At 41.6% G+C, this 12,691-nt stretch overlaps 1 protein-coding gene across 1 annotated transcript in view; it reads left to right on the top strand.

Moving 5' to 3' along the window:
* Positions 1 to 12,691, top strand: part of GALNT9 (polypeptide N-acetylgalactosaminyltransferase 9) — a gene marked incomplete at both ends in the record, with an annotated part of 113,739 nt that overhangs the window by 87,712 nt on the left and 13,336 nt on the right. The window contains one exon of the mRNA XM_079544075.1: positions 12,408 to 12,593. Within this exon, the coding sequence (XP_079400201.1) occupies positions 12,408 to 12,593 (186 nt within the window). The remainder of the gene's footprint in view (positions 1 to 12,407; positions 12,594 to 12,691) is intronic.

The raw sequence follows: 12,691 nt of genomic DNA on the forward strand, positions 1-12,691 counted from the left end.
AATTACTTGGCATAGTTCAGTTGCAGAGCAGAGGCTGTGACCAACGTTGGTTGGCAGAAGGTGGCAGTGACAGAAGAAATGGGAAAACCAAAATAGTTGTTGCCATCAGCTGACAAAACAGATGATAAGAATGGAATTCCTCTGAAAACGCACACAGCAGGAGCAGCAGAGCATGTAAACATTGACACAGGGCAAGAAGGCAGGGTTTTGATACACTGGACACCGTAGTTAGAGAAAGCAAAGAAATCCCTGAGGGCCTCAGCTGTGTTTATTGCTTTTGTCTTATTTCATCTTTGTGAAGGTATTACCAGCCTGTGACAGCCTGGCTCTGGGAGAAGATGAAAAGAGATTATTCAGAGGCATTAGGACACACAAGTGGATTGTATTCCATGTTGCTCACAGCAAAGATGCTCCAGGGCAAAATTAAATGAACTGAAAGTCCAGAGCAGCGCCTTCATAAAAATGATGTAGAGCTATATTCTTTTTTTTTCAAATTTTCTTGTAGATGATAGGCAAAGCAATGCAGCCCATGTAATTGTTTTTCATCATCTATCTAATTTTACCAGAAAAGGTTTTTTAACAGTGAACTGTCTTTAGCTTAAAAAAGGATAGTAGGAAAGGCTCTTCCTTATTTCTTTAGCAGCCCAAATACTTTCCAGCAGATGCTCCATACACAAATATTTGGATAAAACCCAGAGCTCAGTAAATGAAGAGCACTTGTGACCCACTGGGGTAAAACCCATCAGCTGTGCCATGAAGCAATTACTTAAACCTGTGGCACTGTCCCTTTCAGTTCTTGGGAATTTTGATGAAGCAGAGCACTATTTAATGGCTGCTACCATTCTCCAGAAATAAAAATTACTGTTTTTATTTTGTTGCAAGTGTATATTTTGGAATAAAACGCTATCAGCTGTCTGAGAACCTAAACTGCTGTAGATCATTAACTGCAAGATGTCCAAATTCCTGTAATCTTTTCCATGTCAAGAAGGTCACAGAGGCGCTGGATTTTGGTAACTACAGAGTCATCAAGGGGTGGCACAAAAAACAACCCTTTTCCTTTCCTAGTGTGCTTGATTGGGATGTTTTCCTCACTGCTTACAGTGGGTGTCTGCAAATCACTTTCAAGTGTCAGGACAAAAGTCCTTGCATAAAAGCAAGGAATGGCGATACCAAATGCTTCTAACCTCTGCTGAGCTGTGTCTTACAGTTGTCTCCAAGGACCAGGATGGAGCTTCTCTTGATGCTCAGTGTGATAAATGTCACCATGTGGCCCAGCATGAGGCAGTCCGATACAAGGGTGGAGAACAGGAGGTAAATTTAGGTGAAATTCTTTTAGCTGTAGCTTACCTTTCGCTTTGGCTAAGCAAGAAGTAATGAATCCAAAGTGGAGAACGTGGACTTGGTCCAAAGCGTGGGGCTTTCTTCTGCGTTGTTTATTTTCAAGACTGTCTCTAATTGAAGGTTTTTTAGAAATCTGCTCAGAACAGAAGATTGGTATGTAAGCTCCTAGTCTAGGAGTGAAGAGTTGTGATAAATGAGTCAATTGTGGAAGCTTTATAGCCAGAAGATAAGCATCAGTGTTTTCTCAATAATCAGTTAGTGTTCTTTGAGCCTGCAGTGGGACAGTAATTTTCCAAACAATTTTTTGGGGACAAGAGAATGCACGTTTGGCCAAGGATATTTCATATCTAAGGTTATCCATTGATAAAGGAGAATACTTTTTTTTTTTAACTATGTTCTCAAAAATAGATATTTTCTGATGTTGATCTAAAATATTTTGCTTCATCTGAAATGACTTTTTTCCCTGTTTTAAGTTGCCCAGTGCTTTCCTGAAACCATATTTGTATCTTTTATATTCAACTTTTAGAAATCTCTTGCAAACAAAGAACATTCCATATACGCTCAAAACTTTAATAATATAGGACACTACCTTCCCAATAAGCTGAAGCCAATATTTACAGTGCATGATTGTGATGACACTTTTAGCTCTTGGGAAGAATTCTGCCAAATGTGCATTTTCACATTCTCATGCTGGATGGACAGTGTCCTGTTTAGTTTAAGGTAACAAAAACACACCTAGCTAGTCTTACAAGTCACAGTCAGCATCTCTCTGTTGGTTTCATTGTGTGAGAAAACAAAAAATAAAAACAAAATCCAGAAAGAGAAATCCTCCAAACAAAATATTTGTCAACTGAACAAGCCTAAATCTTTGTGACTGGGAATAACGAGTCTTGAGGAACTGAAGTGACATGAGCCGACACAAGGCTGTGGCTGGAGATAGATATACCTCACTTCAGGTTTCCCTGGAGAGCCATGCAATCTAGAGAGGTCCTTTGCAGTCCCAAAATTTGGATATTCTTCACAGAATTGTCTGTCAGATACTCAGACAAGATTTTTCTTTCACCTTTTTCCCACATCTCTCCTTTTCCAGCTCCTTAGGCGATGTGTGAAGCATTCTGTTCAGATGAAATAGCTCGGTTTGTCAGTCACTTTACAGCCTGTGATTGATGCCATTATCTGTTCATTAATAGCAGCAATAAAGCATATAAGCAGAATGAATGAGTGGGACATAATAGTCCTCCGCTAACATTCGTCTTCTCTGTGCCTTTCCTCCAACGTATCCAAAAATTGTTGCAGACCTGCACTGTCCTGTATTCAGGAAGATGGATTCAAAGCGTGCTGTAACCATCACGCGCTTGTTGGCATTTTTGTTTTTGGCAGCCAAGCGTAGCAGGGCCTGGCTGGGAGGGAATGTAACACAGAGGCACTGCTTTCAAACTTCAGAGAGGTCTTTCAGTGTTTGAATTTGAGCTCTGACTTTCTCTGTACGAGTTATCCTATTCCAGTTGTTTTGGGGCAACTCTCCTCCTGCGCCTTCTGATAGCACTGGGAACTTTATGTTTTTTGTGGGAAGAGAATCTTAATCATGGGTTTGTCAGCTGAAGTAAATAAGCATCCCCAGTGAAGGTCACGCTCAGATCTGCATTTTATGTCTAATAAGAATTTGGCATTTATTGTATGAAGGATGACATCAGCTGAATTCAATAATTATTCTTTGGTTTAGTGAGCAGGTGCCTATTTCCAGCAGATGAACTTGTCCATTATATGCACGTGATGATTTGTGAATTTGTTTTCTTAATATATGTTACATCTTCAGCTTGCTGAGGTGATTTAGGATGGGAAGATAGGAAAGGATGACTGGAATGTCTAAAATGATTTGCCTACTGCTGCTTTTTATTATTATTATTATTATTTTTGCATTGCTCACCTCTTTTTTATTAATTATCCTCATAGAGATCGGTTTTCAGTAAAAAAAAAAAATATTCTACCTTCAGTTTGAGTTCTGCTAATCAGAGTAAAGGAGAGAATGCTTTAATGTAGTGTCACCAGGCTGGCCGTTTCCTGTACTTATGAGAGATGGGTTCGAGCTATTCCTTACGGCTGTATTATCTCTGCTGTGCACTTGAAGTACTAAGACTTAGTGAGATTTATAGAACTATTAAGAATGACTATCAGGTATATCTCCTAGATGATAATATTCATTGTTCTGTGTTCCTACAACTGCTCCCTTGGGAAGGTCATAGAGGAGGAACAAGATAGAATTAATGCTTTGAAAAACAAGAGTGCACCCTGCACCATCAATAACTCTGTGGGTCACATCTGACAAACTTGAATTTAAAGAGCGTTCCCAAGAGACAGAAACTGGCACGGCTCCCCGAGCACTGAAAATCCAGCGTCAGAACTCACTGGGTCGCTTCTGCTTCATTCTGCCCTTTTTTCAAGTGATGTTTGTCACGCTTCCCTTCCTCTTTTTACGTTGGCACTTCTCTGGAGATGATTGCGTAGCAGAGCTGGTGGAGAACTCGCACCTCTCATCTCAGGTTGCTTCCACCGTATGTCCTGGTGAATGAGCACCTCTGCTGGCGAGGGCTCTCCACTTGAGGTGCCAGCACTTGAACAAATCGAGCGCCGTGTATGTCAGGCACCGAGTGGGCAGTGTGCCCCATCTGTGATGGCTTCATGATGTGGCCTCTGAGCCCTGTGACTGACCAGGGCACTTCTTTGTGCCTGTTAGGAACACTGAATCTCTGTGGCTTCTCATAACCACATTCAAAGCTGTATTCAGACTGACAACCCAGATGACTTCAGGGTCTAAAATATTAGTAATTAATCTGAGTTTGTAGTGTTTCTGCATTAGAGAAATCTTTTGCTTGTAATAGCCTTTGTTTGAATGTATTATTCTGAGTAGATCGGCGTGCTAAAATTTGCATTGTAAAAAAATTGTTTTGGAGCAAAGTAAGATATAATGAGCACATAGTAAATCCCTTGGCTCTGCAGCAGAGTCACAATATGCATAATAGCTCTTCCTGAATGAATCCCTTGCAGCCTAAAAGCTTTTTTCCTTAAAATAAAATAGCAGGCCTGCAGGATTTAGTGCAGACAATATGCAAAGATCGTTTAAGGGGCTGTTGTGGAAAGAGAAAACAAATGATGACGACTCCACTTAGGCTCCTTTGAAAGGACCCTTTGTGATCACTTCATTAGGCAGTCTGTTTAAATATTTTCTTTATTCAAGAATGACTTTATTCTAATGGAAGCATCAATAAATTCCACTTTGTCTTTTCTTTCTCCCTGTGGTCTCAGCTGAAGTGCCAGGAAGCATTTTATCATTTCTCAGGCTTTTTACTGGAGGTTCAATGTACAGTAAGTATTATTCCTTTAGCAAAAGAATGGAAATGGGAACTAATGATATTACACAAGAACACTGAGAACTGTCTTTCATTTAAAAATAAACCAAAAGCTGAACTCCTGCCTCTTGCTTTCATCTGAGTTAGCTCAGGTAATGATTGAACTGTGATGTTAGTAGAGGTTCTGCCTAGTTTTTGGCTAATGTCTTTGTCAGAAAAGGCACCTCTGAGTAATGCGCTTGCTGTCTGCCCTTATTGCAAGGTTAAAAGTAGTTTATCTCCCAGATGTACTAGCTTAGGCATCCTAAATAATGTGGAAACCATTCCATTTGCTGTTCTGAAGAAAGTTAATTGAAATCAGAATGATGAGAGCCCAGAGAGGTTGTGGAGTTTCCATCCTTGGAGACACTCAAAGTCTGGATGTGGTCCGGGCAGCCTGCCCTGGGTAACCTTGCTTAAGCTGGGCGTTGGAGCAGGCGTCCTCCAGTCATAACCACTGTTTTCTGGTTCTGAGTTCAGCTGCCACCTGCCCTGATATGATTGACTCTGGACCTGGGATAGAATTTTTTCTTTATTTAACTTCTGAGTTTAAATTTGAAATCTGTGTAATGCTCAGCTGATCTTGTCTTGAGCCTCTCTTAAGCAGTGTCCACATGAGTGCTGGACTTCAGAAGGTTGTACACTGCTTTTCTTTCTTGAAAAGCTTCTGAAGCTTTTCGGTCAGCGTTGTTTGGAGTTTGGGCTGCAGGATGGTAAAGCTCGGAGTGTGGCAGAACAGGTATTTCCTTAACGCTGCAGGAGCTCATCTGCAGATTTTCTGATTTAAGCTTGATGTATGCCTTTATCCTTTGCTGAGACTTTAATTTCGTGGGAGACTTTTCTCTGTGATCTTTTGGGATAAATAAGAAGGAGCAACCTAAAGCAATCACACAAATGAGATGTGAGGAGCAAGGATGACTGACTGGCCTGTAATGCCGTTTCATGAATCCCACATGGATTGTGTTTTTCTGGGGCCAATTGGTTGGATTTTAACAGTTACTGTGCAAACAGTGTCTGCGCTGACAGATTTGCAGGAATGACTGACAGTGGTTCTATTGATTTGGGAAAAAAAGTTGAGAAAATTTGTAAAAATGCAGAAAATTATTTTCATCAAGTGTATTCTGAAAGAATGTATGATGAGGAGCATCTGGCTGAGACAATTACCAAGCTAAACCGAGACACCCAACTGCATTTGCTTTGTGCAAGCAAAAATGTTTGGGGCTGCAGAAAATGACATTATCTGGTATTACACCAGCAGACATCTGCAGCCTCTTTCAGAGCTGAGGAGCATTCAGAGAAAGCAGAGTAGTTGTCACTAGTCCGTGCAGCTTAAGGGTATATCTCAAAGCAATCTCCTTGCCTGTTAGTTATGTGGTAGGGACTGTTAACGTCTCCTGGAGCACTCTGAGGTGCCAACGTTCATCCATTTGCTAAGGAAAAGAGGTGTTTGAAAATTAAAGCTCGCCCTTCGGTAGACTGTCCTTTCCCCAGTCCCATCCCTCAATGCTTCCGCTCCTGTCAGACCTTAACGTCATCCATAAGCGATTATGTCAACAGGTTTGGTGGCCCAAAACCAGCCATACCTACAGCAGGCAGCACAGCGTGCCAGCATTTCCCACAGCCCAGGCCTGCGAGGCTGCCCGCTTTGCAGCAGGAAGCTGTTAAGTTTCCATCTCACAACATTTTGCTCCTTAAGTGGCAATAACAGATCATCATCTCCATGTGAGATGTTCTTTTAGTCTTTGAAATCCCAGTTCATGCTTAGTTAAGTCTGTACCCAAGGCATGGCCTATGCAGCATGGCACCTGCTGTGTCCACCCATTGCCAGCCACTTTCATTTCTCTAAAGGTTTTTTTTTTGCCATTTCCATCCACCATCACCAAGGCGATGCAGAAAGTCTGTACTGTTTTACAGGAGGGAATTCTGCACAGAGAAGCATCAGCTTCTTCCCCAGACAGGCCTGTGTCAAAGGTGCAATATCCTTTGCAAAGATGTGCAAAATGTGGATTTAAGGAGATCGGATTAGTGCTTAAAGTATAATGGGACATTTTGATATAATTTTAAATCCTATCTTCTCACTCCCATTGCAGCCAGCACGTTAAATTATCAGAGTTCACTCTTTACACACAAAATTTATCTTTGCAGCAAGATAGCAGTTGCTGAGTGTGAGTTTCTCTGGAACATGTTTCAATTTCTTCACACTCATCTATTTCTCTTCTATAAGAGGGTTAGTGGGAGGGTTTTAACTTCTCAGTGCTGTCACACCTGGGATCTTAGCTGGCATGAGGGCTGTGTCACCTCTAAGAATATTCCAAGGATACCCTCTAAATTTGCTCCTTGAAGAGCCACCAGAGAGATTTTTAAAATGTTCATCAGCTGAATGTTTCATTGCGAGATCATCACAGTGCCACTGCCTTCTTCTCAAAAAGCAACTCATCTGCAAATACTAGAAAACCCAGGGGAATAAAGCAAAGAGGTCAAACTCAATCGATTCCAACAGATTCTAAAGTCTAGTCAAGTGTCTGTGAAATGAATTTCTTGACTTTCCTATGGCAAAAAAAAAAAAGGTCCATTTTAAACCTTTCATGAATGCTCACAGTAGGTTACTCTACAAGAGGATCTACCGTGTCCTGGAAAATAAGTTTCAAAAGCAGCCAGATTTCAAGTGCTCATGTTGGGGCAACCAAAATAATAATAGCAGTAATTAGATAATGCTGATGCCAAACACATGGAAGTTATATGACTGCATCTACTTTATCCTCCATAACTGTGCTGCAAGTTTATGCTGTGGAAACTGCATGAGCCAGGAAAAAACATGAGTGCCCCGCATGGAATTCAGCCCTCCAAAATCAGCAGTCTGCAAATGCTGCTGCGTGTTCCCAGCTCCAAAGGCAGCAGGAGCAGCAGGTATTTACATATCCGTGTGATAAGACTATTCTGGGGACAGAAATAGCTTTTATGCATGAGATCTTGTCTCACTCCCTATATATCCACCAGTAGCAGATTATCTACAAACTGCTGTTAGGAGGAGTGGAAATCTCAAAGTCAGAGGCTGTGATAGAGAGTGTTATGATCAGTCAAGCAAGGAAGGACCCATTTAGGTCCTTTAGTGAGCAAGCATTGTCAGATATTTATCCTGCAATCTTGAATGAAAACATACAATCTGTGAATCTTGAGATGTGATTTCTGCCTTTTTCAGTTTTGTTTTTTGGCAGCCAGAAGTCTTTCTGATGTAAGCTGCCCTGTCCCAGCATGGAAAGACTTCTTGCTCTGTAAGTGCCCCATTAAATAGCACAGACTGTTCTGAGATCCAAGAGTTGAGACTTTTTAAAACCGTAATTATGGATGTTTTTAAAGCTGATCACAAAAATGCTGTCAGTGAACAACATGAGGCCATGTGATTAATTTTTCCGTATGAGCTGTTTGATTATGACAGCTTCCTAGTTTCAGATAGCTTCCAGTGTGGACTGAAAAGCAGACAAAGAGCACTTTATCTAGCACTTCTGATTAAATGTGACACTCCAGTCAGCACTGAGAATACATAGAGGAAAGAAAAGCCATAAAACCCCATTAGAAGAAAGAAAATGTCAGGCTATAAATTATTCTGAAATATCAATTTTCAGCAAGCTATGTAAATTGTCAATAACAGGGATGCAAGAACCATAAGTGTGCTTTATTCATGCTAATTTTTTGTTACCGGAGTGTGCATGAGAAGAGTTGACACATCCATTAAGGACTGGAGGATAACTGGAGGGCTGCTGCACGTTGGGTGAACAAAGACCTTATTGGCACTGCTCACATTTAGTTTGAAGGATGCTTTCTGATTTAGACCTTGTTGGTGCATGGCTGACCAGAGAGAGGCCAACAAAACATCATCTTCCTATGCATGTTTTTAACGTTAAAAGGCTTCTTTGACTTCATCAAGGCAGACGTTTTCCCATACCTTTGCATACAGATGGATTTTATGTTACACGGTGGTGTTTAAGAAGCTGTACCTGTTAGGACTGTGCTGCCCACACTGCATCCTCTGCCCTTCAGGTGCCACAGAAAGCTACCAAAAGTGCTCAGACTTCTTTCACCTTGAGAAACTGCATTATAAACGCTGTCAGATCTCCTTATCTATAGCAATGGTTTAAGGCATCTTTATCTCCAGGCCATTTGTGCGCTGAGAAGGGCTGAGAGCCTGCTGGCCTCCTCCAAATGTAATGGACAGATTTTCAGGGCATTTCCTGCTGATAAATTAAAACAAAAATGCTCCTGTGGAGCAGGCTGCATTTTGACGAAATTTCTAATTCAGAGCAAGTGCATCTCTTAATGTTGTCAAAATGTTGGGTTTTGCTATTTTTGCAGTGAAAATGTGGAGGATTGGTTTAAACTGACCTTTCAGTTTGAAATATGTTTATACTAGACAAGCTTTTAACACAGAACAAAACATCTCAAAATCATCACTGGTTCAATTTAGCAGAACATTTTGGGATTTGGAGGGGAGCAGAGGAGGTTTAGGGATGACAAAGAGCCTGCATTCCTACCAGTGAAAAACATTTATGTAATTCTTGACAGTTTAGGTCAGCAAGATTTCTGAAAGCTTTGAAAATTCTTTCATGATAGGAAAATCTTTTCCAGTCGTCGTGGGGTCTGGAGGACATTCATCTTTGACAGGCTTCGTGTTGAAAATGGAAGAAAACCTGAGATTCCTGTCTTGTAAGAATTCCCACACTGGGATATGATAAAACATGGGTATGGATACCTAAGCTGCTTTAAAATCTCTTTCCATCTCATCTGTTGGCTTCATGTGGAAAAGAAAGTCTGAAATCTGAGAGGTCATTCCTATGGAGTGCTGCTCAGGTGGAGTTCAGCACTTTTTCTGTAAAACATCACAGTCCACTTCTAGCTTAAGGATGTGCTGAACATCCACCTCTGAAGCACTGCCTCTGGCAGAAACCACTGTAGAAAGGCCAGGTAACATGCTCTGCTGGGCACAGCAGAACCGAGGGGACCTTGCTACCATGCGCCGCTTGCAAAGCTGATTCTCACTGCTTTCTTACAGCTGCCTACGAGTGATTTTTCCTTTCAGCAAAGAACTGCTAAAGGTGCCACTGGCTCTTGGAAAAGGATGAAACACACAGCTGCTACAACACAACTGTGAGCTGTATGGTAACAGTCTGCACAACCGAGTTTCTTCTTGTCTGGCAGCAATTCAACAATGGGAGCATGGGGATTTACAACCTCTTAAAGTCATGTACCTTAGCTGCCTTCAGAGAACTTTGGTAATGCACAGCTTTAGGCCATGGTAAACAAGGCACTCTATGTCTCATCTTGGTTTTTCTATGACAAATAGGATACAGTGTCTAACTGGCTTCTTTATATTATACAGTGTAAATATATTACATGCAATAAAAATATTCTATATCAGTATAACATAATAGTTACATTGTAGGGCAGCCATCTCTCAGGTGTATAGGAATAGCTAATAATTAGCATGAGTGAATCGCTGTAGCACAAACCACAAACATTATCATTCCACGTGTAATTTATCCCTGATGTGAGTACTTGTTCTTCTTAATACTTAATATGTCTGTTTATAGAAAAGTTGATTGAGATAATTAGCAGTAAAAATGCTAAGGTAACACAGCTATGGTAACATTTATATTGCTATCAATTTTGTTTATAGCAGCCTAAAGACCAATGCCGAAATTAGAAATTAACTACAATTAGCAAATAAATTGAGTGTCTCTTGGAATTACTTGATCATGTCTTAAAACGCTGCACAGTGTGATGCTCACGGAGGCAAAGCCAAGTCCCTGGGCTGTGCCAGCTGCACTGTTTGCTTCTCTGTTCTTCCTGCTCGTCAGCTGCAGCAGGGCAACTTTGCTGCCTGTATCCACCTTGCCCAGCACATGGGTAGATGGTGGCCTGCTGCTGCCCAGGGATCTATGTGCCTCCCCATCTCCTGCGCTGTGCAGGGATTAGGAATGTCATCCTTATGCAGGGAAACATCTCCCACTTGTGTTAGAAGTTGCACATTCCCAGAACAAACAAGTCATCCAAGGTGAATGGGCATCTTCGTAGGAAGCAAAATTTCCTTGGATATTTCCTAGCTGTCTCCTTTGTCAGAGGCTGTTTCATTCCTTTTCTCTCTGTAACACATTCTGTCACCTTAAAGAGCAAAATGGGGCTGTGAGGGGAGGGAAAGAGCTGACAGAATGTAAATGTAAAGCAATTTAGACGACCGCAGATGGGGCGGTCACAGCACGGCGCAGATCTGTGCTGACTGCTGAGCACCGGGCTGACAGCGGGAGCGTTAGCTGGCCTGAGGCTGCTGCTGGCTTCTCTTCTTTCTCTATTTCTTTTTCTTTTATTTTCTGCCCTGCTTTCTTCAAAGCTAGGTGTCTCAGTTCCCTGTGGATTTCTTCTGGGGAGAATTTATCACTGGTAAATAACTATTTGTGTTGAATTTGCAGATAAACTGAAGTACTTTCTTTAATGTTGCAGTTTAGTACCCTTTCCTTTTCAGGTTTGCGTGAGCACAGGCATCTGAAGGCAGTAAATCTGTCGTTCAGATAATGTATTTGCCCTTGGTACCAAAATATAAAAATAAAAATTACAAGGTCATTAACCATATCGAGAGAAAGAAAAACGAGCTGTGTATTAAGAGCTGAATGCCGGGGTGGGGTGGGCCAATAGCAGAATACTGAAGGGGACTGCTCATCTGCCCTTCTCATCATGAGAATCAATTAATTCCTTTCTTTCTCGTAGCACTTCTCCTCTGCACTGGGAACCCTCAGCATATGCCAGTCCAAATTTATGAGCAGTGTGTTTTCTGGCATTTTTCATTTATTAAGTGCAAACTCCTGTGGCCAGTGATTTACTGTAGGACGGCTCAGAAAGCAGCAAATAAGTATTATCTAACAATGTATTAAAAAAATACAAACTGGAAGAGACAATTTTATCTCTGCTTCCCAAGCAATTTATCTCTGTCCATGAGAAGGCAGGCTGGGGGGAGAATAGCCCTAGAATTGTTCTGGAGTGCATCTGGTCTGGAAATGAGTTCTTATGTGCAGTAAAGGGAAGCTTTGGAAAGCAGTAGATTATTTTTAAAGTTTTAATATATTTTATTTATTTCAGTTAGACTGCAGTACCAGGTGCAGACCTGAGAGCGTTGGAACCTGAGGGTATTCACTGCATGAGTCCAGTCTCACTGATTGAGAGGCAGCTCCTCTTTGTTTCCCACCATGGAGTTGAGGCTGTAAATAATCAACGGGGAAAAATGGCACTGTTTGGGGGCAGTGGTGTTCAGAAGGGTTGGTATAGTCCACACTCACCCTTTTATCCATCTTCTTCAGCTCAGAGGTATTTTCACTAACAAGGACTAGTTTAAATTCATCTGCATGACACAGGTTACCACCTGGTAATATGTCATCTTCCGTAGTTCCAAGAACAGTGACATTATGAGGAACTTGGATATTTATGGCACCTAAACCTGTGTATCCAACACAGGCAGCAGCATTCATCTTTAGTCAACGAGGGTAAGAGGGGTTTCACCCTCAGAGCAGTCTCTGAATTACTCAGGAGTACCCATCTCAAATGATGGAACACTGCACGCATTCTTAATTATATGGAGCAGTTATATCCACTTACAAAGAAAAAAAAAATTATATGTTTTTCCTCAAACTCTCCCAGGTCTGGCAATGTGGAGGAAGTATGGAGGTGCTACCCTGCTCTCGTGTGGCACACATCGAACGCACAAAGAAGCCCTACAACAATGACATTGATTACTATGCAAAGCGCAACGCCCTTCGGGCCGCAGAGGTCTGGATGGATGACTTCAAGTCCCATGTTTACATGGCGTGGAACATCCCCATGGCAGTAAGTATGGGTCACACTAGTCCTGAACAGAGGCAGAAGTCTGAATAGTTGTCCCTACTTAGCAATTTGGGGTGAAGACATTACTACAACTGTATGCA

This window comes from Tetrao urogallus (genome assembly GCF_951394365.1).
Source record: "Tetrao urogallus genome assembly, chromosome: 17".
Taxonomy (NCBI): domain Eukaryota; kingdom Metazoa; phylum Chordata; class Aves; order Galliformes; family Phasianidae; genus Tetrao; species Tetrao urogallus.